Genomic DNA, 17,062 nt, shown 5'->3' with positions numbered 1-17,062 from the left:
TGACTCAAATGTATGCTGATAGCCTCCTGTTCAAAGCCTGAAAACAAAAATTTTCATTAGCTATGTAAACAAGATCTATGTGATCAACTACTTGTCCTAAATACTTCAAAAGCCTCAATTAACTCCATAAAGGAGTTTTTTAACAACGTCTTATTATTTTAATAAGTTTAACTGTTCTAACTCTGATAAAATATAATTAATCCACTGTCAGTAGGATAAACAACACGGATAAGTTTCGAGTGAAGTTCACAAAAGCAGGAAAAAGAAAATAACCACATCACTGGTCTCATTCATGGATTATACCAAACATGACAGACAGATATCTCTTTCTCTTTGAAGATTGATTCTCTTCCATTTTCTAAGAGGACATGAATGAAATTGCTTTAAGCTGTTGACAGTTTTTAGTAAAAGACACCACCATTCTGGATTTGGTTTTTTGGACCTAATATTTCATCCTATTTTATGTCCACAATGAAAATTACATTTTTTGGTTTTTTCCTTTTTATTATTTATAGAAAAAAATGCAGACAACCAGAAAAAAAACACAGAATAAAATTTGCCACTATGAGCCATAACAGCAGCTCTTCAAAAATATTTGACTGAACACAAACTATTCACAGCTTCTTAGAACCTATTTGGTATTACCCTAATTTTTATTAGTTAATTTCTCCCATTCCAAACATACCATGTTGACCTATTCTGACCTCTTTGGCTTTCTACAAGCTTTTACCTGGCTACTGCTGTGTGTAGCATAGATACTACATCACAATAAAATATTTGTTACATATAGACTTTTACATGACAAACTTCTTTGTAGGAAAGAGTTCAAAAATCAAAGAAGCCTTTTCCCTTCATTGTATTATTTTGCCCTTCAGAATTAATCTGAGGGGAAAAAAAAGGTTGAATTATGGCAGAGAGTTCTGCTATGCATTCACTGTGCATTAGATCACGAATGAATAAATAAGTGAAATTAATTTTCAGACTTTAATCAAGACGAAAAATAATGTTGTGCCTAAAGATACAGGCTATAAATGTTACAGATTAGTTCTCTGCTCTACTGAAAATTTCTTTCTCAGTCTCGGCTTCCCCAGCCATTAATGTGACAGTATAACTTTCTCTTCCTATCCTTTACTTGTTTTCTTCATGTGGGCTATAAACTTTCAAAGGCAAGAGGTGGCCCCTCAGTGCATGTTTGTACAGCATCCAGCATAAAAAGCCATGATCTCAGATGGAGTCTTTGAGCTCTAACTGAAGACAAGCCACTTCACGACTCTATTTACAAAGATACCCAACATGAAAAAAAGCATAATGAGTAAAAAGATACAGAAATGCAAGGCTCATTGGAATTTCAGCTTGGGAGCATATCACACTTTCTAATTTGCATTGCCCTAATACTATTTTCTAGGTGGAGCCTAAATTAAGTTTGATCTCCAAAGATATGAGGCTCTGAGGACCTCTCAATGGAAGGCATCTCCTCAACTTTCTGGAATATACTTTTTAAAAGAGGATTAATGTAAGTACTCAAGCTATTATTTCTGTTTTAAAAGCATCATGACCGCACAGGGTTATGAGAATCCATAAGCTTCAAATTTATTCCCAGCATAAAAAGTCAAAATAAGCCATATACACAGGCCTTCAGGATCTTATATGGCCTGCCTATTTTTCCAAATCTTTGGATGAAATTTGAGTATTTCACAGAGTGCAAGAAATATTAGAAAGCATCAGTCAACCAGTCTGTTTGCATTATGCAGTTATAGGCTGACCCACTGTGAACTTCTCTAATGATTTTGAATCTTTAAATTTACCATTAATTTTGGCTTTAAAATACATCCTTCTTTCCCCCCTTTTGAAATCTGAAGACATTGCAGTCTAACTTTTATTGTCTTCTTGCATTGTGGAATCCAGTGCACGTGAGTTGCTATAAATAAACATCCGCTATATTGTTGTAACTGACCTTTGGCCCACTCTTAGTGTCTTACTGTGCTAAGGGAGAATTCACTAGATTAAATCATTAATCATAACCAACAGCTCTGAGGACAGGTCTTTCTTACAACAGATAAGGTACCAGTATTGTATGTGGTGGTCAGAGGATACAGACTATTACTACCCAAAAGAACAAAGTTACTACTGGGAATGTTTTAGAAGTCATTAGCTTGGCACATGTAGTTTAAGGTGTTCTTCCACCCAGTGGTGGTATTACTTTTCAGAACTGAGTCATGTTTTCTTAGCAGTGATGCTGGACTGTGCTAGGAGAGGGGTTTTTGAGGCTGATTTTGAAGCCATATTGGAAAGATCTCATCCATCTGCTCAAGAAGGAGGAAGCTGCATAACACCTTTAAATAAGCAGTCCTTTACTACACAAAGCATGCAAAAAAGCCTTACTGCACTTCAACTTTCCATGTTCCATTTTCACACAGGTTTTAGTTGTACTTTCAAACTTTATCTGTACTGGAAACTGGTATATAGATACTGTTATATATTTTATTAAAAGAGCAGGGCTAGCTGATTTTATAACCAGTTGCTGAAATTAAATACAGCTTTTTAAATTAATGTATTTTTACTGTCACACATGACTTCACTGCAGTAAGAAATAGAAGAACATTTCTGAAGAGCAACAGTACTGTGGCAGTATTCAGAAATCCCTGTACCTAACTACACAAACACTGAATATGCTCTCTGCCTAGAAACTTAATCTCCTTCAAGTGTTAATGAAAACAATGTTTATAAATACATGAAAGATAAATGGGAAACAGACATCAGTTTAAATATCAGAGAAAAGCTGTGTAATGACAGCCCACTGAATGCCAAAGATCAGTGCTTGTAACTCTCCCTCTTGTTCCTTCTTGTAATGCACTGTCATAGTTATTGCTCCCATGGCTGCAAGCTGCCAGCAGACTCTCAACAGTATCTAAGAATAGACATCTAGGCATCACAGGAGTTTCATCTCTTTCATACTCTGTAAACAATATTTGTCAAATTAAGCTTTACATACATTAACAAAGCAACCGAAACAACTGCTTCACAAAACAAAGAGAGATCAACAAAGGAAAAATTATGACCACATATACACTGATGTTAGAATGCAACAGCTGTAACTGCTGGGAGGAAGCAGTGACGATGTCAGTAACAGCTGTTCACAACATTGGTGGATGTTTTGTCATACCGTAAGTTAAAGACAACAATAGTCCCCAAAAAAAAAGCACTACAGCATATGGACATATCCCCATATCACCAGAGGCTTTCCAGTGACTCTTCTGCTTCAGTATGTTTCTGCTTACCAGATTCTCCTGTTCAACAGACCTAACACAGGCCTGTCTCTTTCATTTTTGGTATCTGCACTCAGCATACACAAAGTAGCTTCCCCCTACTATGTCACGTGCTTTTCTCTAGATCTCACTGACAGGAGTTATGGGGGGAAGGCAGAGAAGGGGCTGGGTTGAGAAGGGAAGGGAAGGTGTTAAGTAACTACTTTTTGCAGATCTGATGCTCCTTAAAATAAATTATTCTTGGCTTTGAAATATGTGTGTTTGCCTGCAATAATTTGATGCTACAAGAAAGACAGTAATCACAAAAATCACTTAGTTGCCTACAGAAAAAAAAGGTATTTTCGTTTAAAGAAGAAACCAGAAGTTAAATTAGGACAACTGACGTTTAGCAAACTAGACTTAACTAACCAGCACATTGTCAATCCACTGTTATGGTTCTTCCTGTGGTTGCCACTCTGACTGCAGTCACTGCATTTTCAGTGACATCTATGGCACACTCTGGAGACATAATTACTAAAACTGAAGTCAGATTCTAACGTAATCTTATATCATTTGCAGTCTCACATTGGACTTTCTTCCCCACCAGTCTGCAGAATATTTTCCACCAAAGAAAAAGATTTTAAAATACAAATAGAGGAACCACTGTGACCTCCAGGACATAAAACAGGACATTGAAATCCAGTTCCAGCTTTGACGTTATGAATTTTTGGGAGAAGGCTGCTGCTATGGAAAAAAATGAAAAGCAAAAAGAGGAAGGAAAAAAACCCAAACAAAACCAAAACCAAAAACAAACAAACAAAAAAACCCCAAAACAACACCACACAAAGAAAACCCCTGACTCTTGACTCTCAAAGTATTTTGATTGTCACTGAAAACCAGAGCAAAAACATGTCTTCAGGAAAGAAATGGAAAAGAAAATGTATAAAATTTATCCTTTCACCATCTACTTATTTAAGAGCTTTGCACTTTTGATACACACAACTCACTCTCAAAAGGTTTGTGAAAGTCAAATTCCAAACAAGGCAGAGTAAGTGAAGCAACAGAGAAATGGCCTGTTCAGTTGTCGAACATTTAAAAGCATCAATTTGTTACCTGAACCCACTTTTCTTATTTTGTTCAATAATTTTTAGAGAAAACAGGTAGTGTAAGGCTGTTTGTTATCAGATTCCTTAAGTAGAAGAATTGTAATACTGAATTGGAGCAGAAGTGCTGTAACTAATAATGCACTCAGTTAAACAGGGTTAATTACAGCTTTTGATAGGCTAACAAACACGTACACAGGTGTATTTGGATTAAACCACTCAGCCAGTCTAAAGGTCAGTGTCATTCCACTGTTACCTGTGCTGCCTTTCCTCCCCACTAATCCTATCCATATCATCACATGTACATGTACATACATCACATGTATATCACCTGTACATGTTTATTCTGGGTTAATTTTCTGTCAGTTTAGTGAGCTTAATTAGCCAGTCCAGGAATCCTTGTGATACACTGGAAATGGCAGGCATACATTTCCTGGAGTGAGACTGTACCTTTCACTGGTAACTGAATTTTAGACCAGCTTTCACAGAACTTCTTTCATAAGTATTCTATTCCTTCTAAACAACTTTTGTCTTCCTGGTCTTGTTATGTTATTTGAAACACTTATTCCATTGTCATACTCTCTTCCACTGGATTTCACAGTGGAGGAACTGGAAATAAGGAAAAATGAAAACAAGGAGAAAGAAATCGATTGTCTCTCTTTCCCCCTCCAGAAACATCAAAGATTGTGTACATATACTAAGAAAATATTCCTTTTCCCCTTTTGTGTCATGTTTTGATTTTAGCTCTGCTAAACTCACTGATCCTTTTTCAAATCAAACTCAATTTAAAAGTGCATGCACATTATACTAACACTGTGAAATTATGTAAATGCAGAAAAAATACATGCTCCTTAAGCTTTTAGAATAGTTAATGTCACCCTGAATGTATCTTGCTAATTTAATACCAAAAAACATATTTAAAATATTAACTTTGATGAAGGAAATGACTAAAGAAATTTGAAGTTTAACTAAAGGCCATCCAATTTATGACAATATTATACGTATCAAAGGCATTATTGTTGTTCAAAACATTCCATTTTGGCATAGCCAGATTGGAGAAATTAGGCAGAAGAACTCTGGACAGGCTTCTTTAGGAAAATAAGCCTGACTGCTGTAATATCACAGTTTTTGTTTATATGGTGGCAATATTTTTCTAAAATATCTCTATTACAGTTAGCTTATCATGGCAGAAATGTTGTCAGTAGCTTTGACAGACAGGAATTTCACAATGAGAAGGTCATAGGCTTAGTTTGGAACTTCTCTTGTCTGATTAGACAGAGAGTATTTTACCACAATTGGCTCTAGTCACTGCTGGATTTTCACTCCCAAATACCTGTCATCACCGTCATGGATGCATTCAGGAAGAGCGAGACTACAGCCAAACAGCAGGATGTGTTGATAGCAGTTGAGACGATTGAGATAACTGAAGAACTTCAGGAACTTGTCCATTTCAACACTTTTGACAATGGAAAGAACTGAAGTTCCAGTGGTGTAGTTATATGGCAGCACTTGGCACTGGCTGTTGGTGATATTTATGCAGGCACCTGTGAAATCAAAACAATATGTTTAGAACAATAGTATCACCATTGAATAAGTTGGTTCAAAGCACATGTTGAACTAATCAGTCAGTATATAGAATATATAAGCAATTCTGGTATCTCACAGGTAAGATTATTCCATAATGTTATCATAATACTGTCAAAAAATAAGAAAAAAAATTAAACCAGGGAAGCTTAGCTTGGAAAGCCAAATAAGCTTTTAGATATTTTCACAATCCTCTGACTTTGTACAAAACTGGACTAGAAATAACACAAAACCAATTTCTTTTGGACACGGCCTGGATACAATCAAATTCAGATTAAGTTGAGAGTGGAAGTCACACAGACAAATAATGGGTTCTGAAGCTGCTCTGGTTTTAGTGTTCCCATAAAGTTTATCTTTTTGCTACCATTCTACTTTCCCAAGTAGAAATTTCATCAAGTGGAATTTCATCAAAATTATTCAGGAGATCATCATGTATCTCCTGAGGCACAACTGCATGATAGTCCCTGCCATGGCATGTGGCAAGAAGCACTGACATTTTGGCTGAGATCATGTGCATAGACTGCTTTAGACCTTTTAAAATTCACACAGTCCTGACAGAGAAGGGCTACAGTTCCTTGGAGCTATCTGGTATTTTTGTGGTACTCAGTGGCTGGACAGGGGAGCAATGAATTCAAAATTCATGGATAAGAAGAAGGAATTTTGTGGCAATTATATAATAATTTCTAAAACAAATAAAAAAGACTAAACCCAGGACCTGTCCTTGCAAACAGGATGATCACACAGAGTAGAGTGCAAATAATCTCTCTCCATCATTCTCATAGGCTCCCTTCAGGTACAGAAAGGCTGCAATTATGGGGAATAAAAACTAGTTTTGGCAATACCTATGGGCAGGTAAGAAGAGCAGTGAATGGGGATAATGGCCATGTGAAAACACTGTAGATTAGAACAGCATGGTCCCTAATTATACCTAATTATATGGGTCATTTCTGACATTCATCTGAATTAAGAGTTTTCTGTTTAATCACCAGCAACTCCCAAATGGATAAAAAAGTGCTTTCTTCTACTGCAACAGTTGCAGTGCAAGTCTACAGTTTCATATTCAGTCCTGCTGAAGCTAACTTAAATACTACATTTTCCCTTTCCCACTCTCCTCTTCACACTATGGAGTGCATCTGCACAAAGCACACTGAACTAGCAGACTGAGCTGATTGGAAATAACCACCTACCTACTCTCCCAAAAGACAAAGTTTATGGCAGCCCCAAAGAAAAGCAACTAGAACTGCAGCTAACTTAATCAATCTTTTTAGTTTTAAAAAACTGAGCCATGCCTCTAATCATAATAAGGCACACCTCACCCAGAAGTGATTGCTGCTTCTGGATTTATGAGGCCATGCAATGAAGTAGCTCTCTACATTAGCCTGCCTGCCTTTTCTCTCCTCTTACACCACAATGTAATTTTTTGGTGGGCACAGGGTGAAAGGAGAGAAAGAGAGGAAAAAATAACTATTTCACTTGGGACAGGTAATTGGGTTGAATAGCTTTTTGGCAAAAAATAATTTTTTCCAGGACAAGAGAAGGGCAGTGCAGTGGCAGGAACCAGAGGGTAAGATCAGAGCTGTTCAAAGCAGTGATTTTTCACAAAGTGTCTTTACTGCCCAGCAACATAAAGCCCTTTGAAAGCAGGGAGAATTGTGAGGAGGAAGAAACAGCAGAATGGAACTCTTATGGACTGACCACAACCCTATTCCGCATCCTCCTGTGCTGCTCACAGCAGGGAGGAGGTAGAGGAGCGGAGAATGAAGGAACGAAACTGAGCCTGTGAAAGAAGGGCAGGATGAGGGAAAGTGTTTTAGTTCTTATATTTGTTTCTCACCATCCAGTTCTGGTTTTAATTGTTAATATATTAAATTAATTTTCCATGGGTCTGTTGTGCACCTGACAGCAGTTGGTAAGTGTTCTCTCTGCCTTTCACTCAACCTAAGTGATTTTTCACCTTGTTTCCTGCTTCCCACTGTCCTGTGAAGGGGAGGGAGTGAGAGAGAAGCTGGGTGGATATCTGGCAGCCCATAAAGAGCAATCCACCACAGTCTAATAAAAAATGTTCCTTCTTTCCGAATTCAAGTAGCATGAACGTATAATTGAGAACACTTTTTGAGACACAACTGAGAGCTGAAACAATTCTACAAAGTTAGTTTCAACTCATGCATTACTGTACTGTCTCTTTAAACACTTTACTTAGCTAGCCTAGATCCCACTTAGCCATGTCAGATTTGGATGACTTTTACGTGTTTCTCGCTGCATGGAGGTGGCCATGGCAGGAAAGATAAACTCCGTGCCAACCAAGCATAACTTAAATAGAAGTATCAGACTCAGAGTCATGTGGAAAAAACTCAGTGATGTTGGGAGAAGACGACTGAGAGAAGGGGAAACTGTAGGTCACCTTCCTGTATGGAAAGTTAGACAGAAGCAATGAAAAGACAGGGACACATCAAAGATGCAGTAACAGATTTAGATCATTTGGATAATTCCCACTACAGGATAAAATTCTCATGAGTCTCTGTGTCATTGACTATATAGGAGTATAAATCAGAGAAAAATATTGGACAGAAAACCAAAATTAAGCTGTGGAAGGAAATAGCTTTAAAAAAATCTGGAGTTCAATTTTTTTCAGGTCTGGTCAACATCTCTGTATCATTTGTACTATTTCCCCCAGTCTAAAACTTCCAATTCCTCTCAAAAGCACTCTGTTGGTTAATCTGCAGCTATTTGTGTCAGGACATATTTTGAGTCATGGTTCAAAATCAATGAAGAACACATCACAGACAGCTTGACCATACTACTCAAAATATACCAGACAATGTAAGTCACAATTTTCTTCATACTGTCAGTTTGGATGCAGTTCACTTTGCTTTTAAATCAGATGGTTAAAGATAACTTTTTAAAATTTCTTTTTCTGATTTCCTTTAGTATTTTGCCTTCAAGACTCCTAAAAATGCTTGTCTTTTAGACATCTGTCCTGAATTTGCCATTGTAAATAGTGAGACAATGAAAGCATTTCATGTGTTTGACAATTTCAAGCTCTTCAGAGTCTGAATAATTCTTCCCAGCTATTGGAGACCTTTGCTGTCTCCTCCCCAGAGTCTCTCTTATTCTGGACACAGTGGAAATTACTGTTTGTATGACATAACCTCCCATGTCATTATATTTCCTTTCATATCCACCTTTACCTTCTTCTCACTTTCCTCACATTGCAATGTCAGCTTCATTGCTTCATCCTATCATTTCTACAATCCTGTATTGTTAATGCAGCTCTTATTTTCAGATAGAGCTTTCATGTCCCTATTTGCATACTTTCTCTTCTACCCAAGATCTCAAACATGATCTAACAATTATTACTTATAACAAGTGCATATTACCTTTCAATCATGAGTGCAATTTACTCTTCAACACATCCCACCTTTCTTGTGATTCTTTGTTATTTTCTGCTACTTGGATTTCATCAAACTTTTCTGCACTTAAAGGCTTATGGTTTATGTTAGATTATGGAAAATTATTTACACAAGAATTTTAAAAATACTTATGAGCTTGTAAGCTATTCAGATCCAAATCATTTGAGCCTATTTTAAAATTTATAGTGACTGGGTGTGCTTTTTTTGGACTAATATCTTAGTTCTCAAGAACCATTACACTTTCGTGTCACTTGACCCTCAGTTCCATTTTCTTCCTTCATGGAATGCTGAAACACTTAGAACACAAATACTGCAAATGTACCTTTATCTAAACAACAAATTAAACACTTTCTTAAATCAGACTACCTTGTCATCCTTCCAAAATTTGGTCTATCTAAATGAATCCCACTTGTTTTATATGCAGTTAAAATTATAGATGTTAATGAAAGCATTACAATTACAAAGACTGTTCTTAACTTTATTTTCCTGTATATTTTGAATCACTAACTGAATATTCGAAACTGCCATACCAAGATTTAACGTCTTTCACTGGATATCCAAAGTCTGGATATCCAGTTCTATCTAATTAATGGTGCACTATTCTAGTAAGCATTAGTTGGATGCCTCAAATCAGAGGTCACACGTTTGTGAATAGTTGCAGAACCTCTCTGTCAGACCATGGGTAATTAAAGGAATTCTTAAGTTTAGCACTGTTCTCAGGATCTTGGTAGAAGCAACTGCTTAAAACTCATTATATCCTTGCATTTAGGGATAAAAGTTAGCCATGGACAATTTTTTTCAGAACTTCAGAACACCAGCAGACCCTATTCAAATCAACAGGGGATGTAGATGCCAAATGATTTTTTAAAAGCAGTAACTCTGGCTTATTTTGAATTTCAGTCTTGAGGCTAGACAGCTTCTCTACTGATAGCATCTTTTAAGCATGTGCTGAAGTGCTGTCTGAATAGGAATGAAGTTAGCATATGCTCAAATGTTGTTCTAAATAATTGCCTTCCCTTTTTAAATATGTCACCCTCTTGACGTCTGCAGCTCCTTGAGATTTAATGTGAACCAAGACACATTGTCACCATAATACTGGGAAAAGTAAAAAATTTGCTAAAGAGACATCTGTAAATGAAAAAGGTTCCAAATTCTTCAGGACATGGAAAGTGGAGTGAAAGAAATTGAAGTAACACAATGAACGAAGAAGAGCTGAATATCTACTCATCCATGGTTCCTGCTAGGATTCTCTTCAATTGCACATATTCCTTCTGTATCTATTCAGGTACATTTGCACAAAATCAAATCAGTATTTTAAACTTCCACTCAAACTGATGCTTAAAAAGGAACATCATGTACAAAATACACGTCAACTGCCTCTGATTAGCTCAAAACTTCTCCTAGAATAATAGACATAATTCACTTCTGCAACTCTATTAAATAAGCATTGTATGATAATCGCATAGGAGTAATTTCAATAATCATACCATTAATAAAAAAGAAGTTGTAGTCAGTAAGAAGCTTATAGAATACAAATCACATGGTTCAAAAGCATTTATTTCTTAAGGTTTCTTTACTGATGTACATCAGGCAACGTTTCATTGTCTTACAACTAAAGCACAAGTCCTCTTACTGAACTAAAGCATTCCTTTATTATATATTCACCTTCTTAAAAAATAGCATAAAAAGATGTAGTTTCAAGATTAAAATTAATCTCTATTTTTTAAAGATGGTGACTTACTGAAAAGTAAATTATTCTACAGCTTTCTCTAAAATGATGCCAACTACTATCACACAATTATTTTCCAAAAGAAATCTCGAGTTCAGTGTTTGCTTTGTTGCTGTCTCCCATTTATATCTGCTCTCTGTTAAAAAAAAAAACCAAAAAAACACTTAAACTATAGGGGGTTGCTCTATCACTATCAAATTTTGGAACATCCACATAGAACAACAAACCCACTGGTGACAGAATCACCACTTCCATGACACATCTCGTTTCCTTTGCAATCAACAAACTATTTAGTTGCACCATGGAAATAGAGAGCTCATGCCTATAGCATCCATTAAGCACTGAGAAAGTGAAGGAAAAGACAACTCCATACTCTGGTGTAAAAGCAATATATATATATATATCATAAAAATAAACAACTCTCAACAGCAAGGTCCCCACTTCTAATAGCCTCTCTTGACAAGATCAAAATATCCTTGAGGAGTTGACCAGTATTCCTCTTTCAAGAGGGCTACCACAGTAAATGAACTTTTGGTAAATACTGTGTCTGTAGACAGGGCAAAAGCACAAGTGTGTGCAAACAGCAATACCTCCACTACCAAAATGTGAAAATGATGAAGGGATGGAAAACAATGTAAAATGTATTCTATCTGTGAAAAATAAGCATTTCTCATTTGCTAGAGCAGAGATCCTCTACAGTATACTGCAAAATGGAAACATGGATTAAGAAGCGCTTAACTAAAAGCACTAATAGCTTTTATTTTAGGTGACAATGGGCATAAATGATCCTGCAGACTTCAGGAAATTACCAGAAGCAATTTACACATGAAATGTAATGTCTTGATCCCTAAAGAAAGGCTTAAGAGGATGCATTTATACAGCTTTAATATACCACAAAGACGCAAACTGAAGAGACATAGTAGTAAGTTTGTTCCATTTACATGTGGGTAGAGATTTGACAAACTCGTGTCTCCTGATGATGCCTCTTAAAATCAAGAATCAAACACGGTTAAAAGGGAAAAAGGGATTTTACCTCTATATTTATTTTAAGGATCCTTAGGTGCACCACGTCCAGGTGAAATGCGCCGAAATGCACCCCGCAATGTACACACAGGATAGATCAGGTACATCATTATAGGTCTTACTAATTAGCATATCTATCAAAGATCCCCAGGGAGAGGCTCAAGTGAGCCCCTCTCCCCAAGGAACCTTCCCCTGGATGGTTCTATCTTAGTTTACAGAATGTGTTCTGGAGAAGACCTTGGTGTCTGGGGCATATTGATCCCTAACTATGAGGCTTCTAAAATGTATAAGTCTCCTAGTTTGACAAATAAGTCTGAGAATGTAGGCTAAAAAACACTAAGAATAAAAAAGCTATAAAAAGGTATATAAAAGGTATAAAAGAAAAGGCAAAAATTCATCATGGCATCACTGAAGGCTCAATAGCAGTGATGGTAGCCTAAAGATATATACTTTCCGAGTCAGTTTCTAACAGAAGGTCATGACTTTTTTTAAGTCAACTGACACAGTCAGAAAAACATTTCAAAAGACAATTGAACTGATGCCATGGTGCAATACTACTTCCTCTCAACCATGTGTTCTTGCCATTTCCTTTGAAACAACTTTTGTGCCAAACCACCCAAGAGCTACCTTAGCCAGTGTTAGAGCTGAGTCAGCTCACTGAGCAAACAAATGCCATAAAAAGCATGCAGCACTGTATGCTTCAGAGCAAAGGGAATGGGAACACCTCCTCAGCACCCCCAACCTCTAAGTGAAGCACCACTGACTTGTAACAGCTTCTGTGGGGAAGAAGAAAACAAACTTTTGAACAGCAAATCCCATCCATGGATCTGAAACACAAGTCAGGCACTAGAACTAGCTGAAAACAACTGCTCCGCATTTAATTTCATTCAGCTAATGAATTACGCAATTTGAAAGGGATGAGTGATTGTTAACTCCCCCTTGTGCTCCACAGGTACCAAAGGGAAAGGTGGTAAGGCTACTGTCCACCTGCAGTAGAGAGAAAAAGAATTCATTATCTCCCAGTTCACAGAAAGTGGATTAGCCCTGAGGGAAATACAACTCATATTTTAGATCAGAGTTGAAGTGTTATCATAATTATTTTTTTAAGGCAATCTGTACCAGCTGCTTTAGAGTGGAACCCAGTTAGTCCCAGACACTTCTTGCTCAGAGCAAGTCATAAATTCTAACTCAGCTATTCCCCTGACCAAAGAATATTGCAAAATCCTGACACTTCAAGTCACCTCATTGTTTGGAGCCCCACTTCTTTCAGCAAGTTGCTTCCAGATACTGCTCTCCTTGGCTGAAGCACATACTTCTTTAATACCTTGGGCAGGCACAGCTGAGAGCAGGTAAGCTCAAGAGCCAAAGCTGAGGCTGAACATTTACCCCTCATGAGGTGCAAGCAGGCCTGTATTCCAGATCTGGAATTTTGATTAGTCATTTTCTAATTACAGGATTCTTTAGTGAAATTTGAGACATTTCTAAGAGCCTACCATTAAACAAATGGCACATATTGACATTAACGACAGGCTACTTCCCATGGTACATTAAATTGGACGGGATTTTGCTATTGTTTTGAAACATGTGCATGACTTTACCACTCTTGATAGGCCTTTTTTTAAAAAAAGGGGATAAAAAATGGTAGCCTCTACCAGAACCAGACAGGCATCCAGATGGTTTTGGTTTAATTTTTTGAGGGGTTTTTCTAACAAACATGTTTTCAGTAAGTGAAAATGAATGCATGAATTAAATTAATTGGCAATATTTAATTATGTGCCAATACAGTTATGTTCAAAACAAAACAAAACAAACAAAAAAAAAAAAAAAAAAAAAAAAAACCAAAAAAAAACCAACCCCCCCCCAAAAACCCCAAACCCAGAGTGCTTTGTAAAAGACTTAAGGTAGTTTAGGTTAGAAATAGGTCAGCATAGAAATAGACTGTGCCTGAGCTGTCCCAGTTCTCTTTGGTTAATTACCTTTCTAGAATAGCCACTCTTCTGATCTAATTAATAAGAAATTAGGTTCCTTTTTTCCAGGTATATCTCACAATGATTACTATACCCACCTCAGTGTCAGATAAAACTAACACAGCAAACCCCTCCCTGCGAAATCTGTCTAGAGCCTATGAGCAGAATACAGCACCTCACTTGAAAAGCAGAACACTGTGAGTACACACAACATATGCTTTGCAACCTGCAGTTTCCCATTTGGAAGTTTGCAGGGGAAGTTTAGGATCTGGGTGTTGATCTTCAAAGTCCTGGTTAACTAAGGCTGATCAGTCTAATGAATTGTTTTCCCTATGGGAAATTCCCATAACTTTTTTTTCAGAGGTATGTATGTGCTTGTTTTGTTATAGCGCAATCATTGTCTCTAAAAGATCATTTGTGTTAGCCAGAAATACTGCAACCTAAATCTTCTGAATTTGGTCGCACATTTGGCAAAATATGTGTTGCAGGACATGAGATACAACTTCCTTGGCAATTTCTTTGTCCAACTGCTACTGACTCTCCTGTTTATATCACTGGAATTTTATTTTAAGCATTGCATTTTTAAAACATTCAGTGATGGCCTAATTCTTTTTCTACCACTAGAGTCTGAATGCTTCTGTTCACAGACAAGCCTAGCTGGCTACATTAATGCAATTATTCTTTAACGTTCCTGTTACACTGTGTTTTTGTGGTGTGAACAAAGAGGAATTCTGACAAACTTTCTCAGCCTGAGCAATTAGAGGTCAAAAGCCACCTTATTTTTTAGTGTGTAGAAGGAAAATGTTTAAGAGCTTAACATAATTAAGTTTCTTACAACTGTATGTCAGTTCAGGTTGCATTTAAACCTTAGGAACATGGTGCCTGCAAGTTGCTTGTGCGAAATGAGATTTTTAAACCCTTGTACTTAACTGCTTTCCGCAGAATGGAAAATTCATAAAGTTCTTTTAAATAAATCTACTGATAAATACAAATAGCTTGCTTCAATGTTCTTTTATAGCTCATTGTTTAATTGCCTATGTCAGTTAGAGAGAACTGACAAGTTTCCCCATTAAAATTAGGATTAAATTATCTTAAATACCATTAAACCAGCTGTAATGTTAAACTTTTTTCAACCATGCAAAAAGTTCATGTTCTACTCCCAATTTTTTTATACCCTAGAATCACAGAACTATTGGTAGCCTTTGGAGTCCTTTGGAGGTCTCCACCCAGCTTGCTGCTCCAAGTGAGATTGCTGCCAGCAAGTTGTCATCCATGACTTTGTCTGAGTCTTGGAAACACCCAAGGAAAGGGATCCCACAGCCTCTCTAGGCAATGGGTTCTTCACTATCTATCCAGTGAAAAAGATTTTCCTAATTTCTGGTATGAACTTCTGCTATTTTATTTCACTGGAGAGTATAATTTTTTTTTAATTATCTATCATAACAAAGGTGAGAAAGACAGATTTTGTGTACTGATTAACAGCTAAATTAATCTTTAGCTGTATTCGGCTGTTTATCACTTCCTCAAATTCCCTACAATGACTTCAAACCATGGTACTCATTATGTTGCTCTTGAATTTCACATGGTTGTGAAAGTGACTGTAAATCACTTAGTTGTATCAACGCTCTCACTTTCCAATATTTTGAGGAGTTTAGAACTTACCATTTTATATTAATGATGGCTCTGTACCCACACCTGGCTGCACTTTATCTGTTACAATCCATAACAGACCATGCAGAAGCACAAAACAGATAAGCTTTAATCAATCTTTAAATCACATACTGCTACCAGATGTAAGGTGTACCTTTGGAAACAAAGTGATCAATCACAATATAGAATAGAAAAATCTGTTTTGGCAACATCTTTCTGTTGAAATAACCACACAAATACTTTTAAATAGTTTCAGACAAGCTAATGGGTATGAAACAAAAGTCAATGCCTGCAATACTCAAACAATTATCTTCAGATGTGCCTTGCTTCATTGTTCCCATCCTTGAAAGTTTCACTAAGTATTTGATGTCTTGCCTAGCCTCTCAGTCAATTCATGGTTCAATCTGATAACAAACATCTGTTTAAAATGCAAGCAACAAACCTATGATATAAAAACCCATGGTGAATGCATAACGGGTGTAAAGCTGAAATACTTCCATTCTTTAAAGTTTTAAAGGAACACACATCGACAACTCCAGAAGCACGTGTCATTTAAACACATTTAAACATCAGAACAAAGCTGACTTTAGTTCCACAGTAGAGTAGAAGTGGGAATCTCTCACTCTAAACGAAACCACACCACTGAAGGGCCAAAGAGCAAAGATACATGGAACTCCAGGGAGGGTGTGTTAGTTATTCACAGTACTTATCGCAATATTAATCCTAACAAATATTTGAGGTCTATTAGATATCTTACACAGAACAATGTTTCATCAGACAGAATTTGAAGAGATGAACTACAAACAGAAGAACTGTAATAGTGAGCCACGAATTTATTAAAGGGAATAGAAATCACAAGTTTAGCTAGAGGTAACAAGAACAATTTTCCACGTCATTATTTAAAGCAATTGTTTAGGGCTCGGGGGGGTGTTCACCCTCCCGCACACTTGTGCAAGTGCCCGTGTTTCGCTCCACTCTGGCCCCGCTCCCGCCCCGCTCCAGCCCCTCTCCAGCCCCGCTCCAGCCCCGCTCCAGCCCCGCTCCAGCCCCTCTCCAGCCCCTCTCCAGCCCCGCTCCTGCCCCGTTCCGGCCCCTATCCAACCCCGCTCCAGCCCCGCTCCAGCCCCTCTCCTGCCCCTCTCCTGCCCCGCTCCTGCCCCTCTCCTGCCCCTCTCCTGCCCCTCTCCATCCCCTCTCCTGCCTCTCTCCTGCCCCTCTCCAGCCCCTCTCCTGCCCCTCTCCTGCCCCTCTCCTGCCCCTCTGCTGCCCCTCTCCAGCCCCTCTCCTGCCCCTCTCCTGCCTCTCTCCTGCCCCGCTCCTGCCCCGCTCCTGCCCCTCTCCAGCCCCTCTC

General features: G+C 37.7%; 1 protein-coding gene across 5 annotated transcripts in view; it reads right to left on the bottom strand.

The window, feature by feature from the left end:
- CORIN (corin, serine peptidase) overlaps positions 1-17,062 on the bottom strand; it is a 126,186-nt gene that overhangs the window by 76,690 nt on the left and 32,434 nt on the right. For all 5 annotated transcript variants that reach the window (XM_042053614.1, XM_042053613.1, XM_042053617.1 and 2 more), the window contains one exon: positions 5,682-5,892. In XM_042053614.1, the coding sequence (XP_041909548.1) occupies positions 5,682-5,892 (211 nt within the window). The remainder of the gene's footprint in view (positions 1-5,681; positions 5,893-17,062) is intronic.

This window comes from Corvus kubaryi, unplaced genomic scaffold, assembly GCF_017639235.1.
Source record: "Corvus kubaryi isolate FWS band 111438036 unplaced genomic scaffold, C.kubaryi_AGA036_p1.0 split1-131, whole genome shotgun sequence".
NCBI classification, from domain to species: domain Eukaryota; kingdom Metazoa; phylum Chordata; class Aves; order Passeriformes; family Corvidae; genus Corvus; species Corvus kubaryi.
Note: the sequence above shows the minus strand (reverse complement) of the source record. Positions and strands in the feature narration are given on the sequence as shown.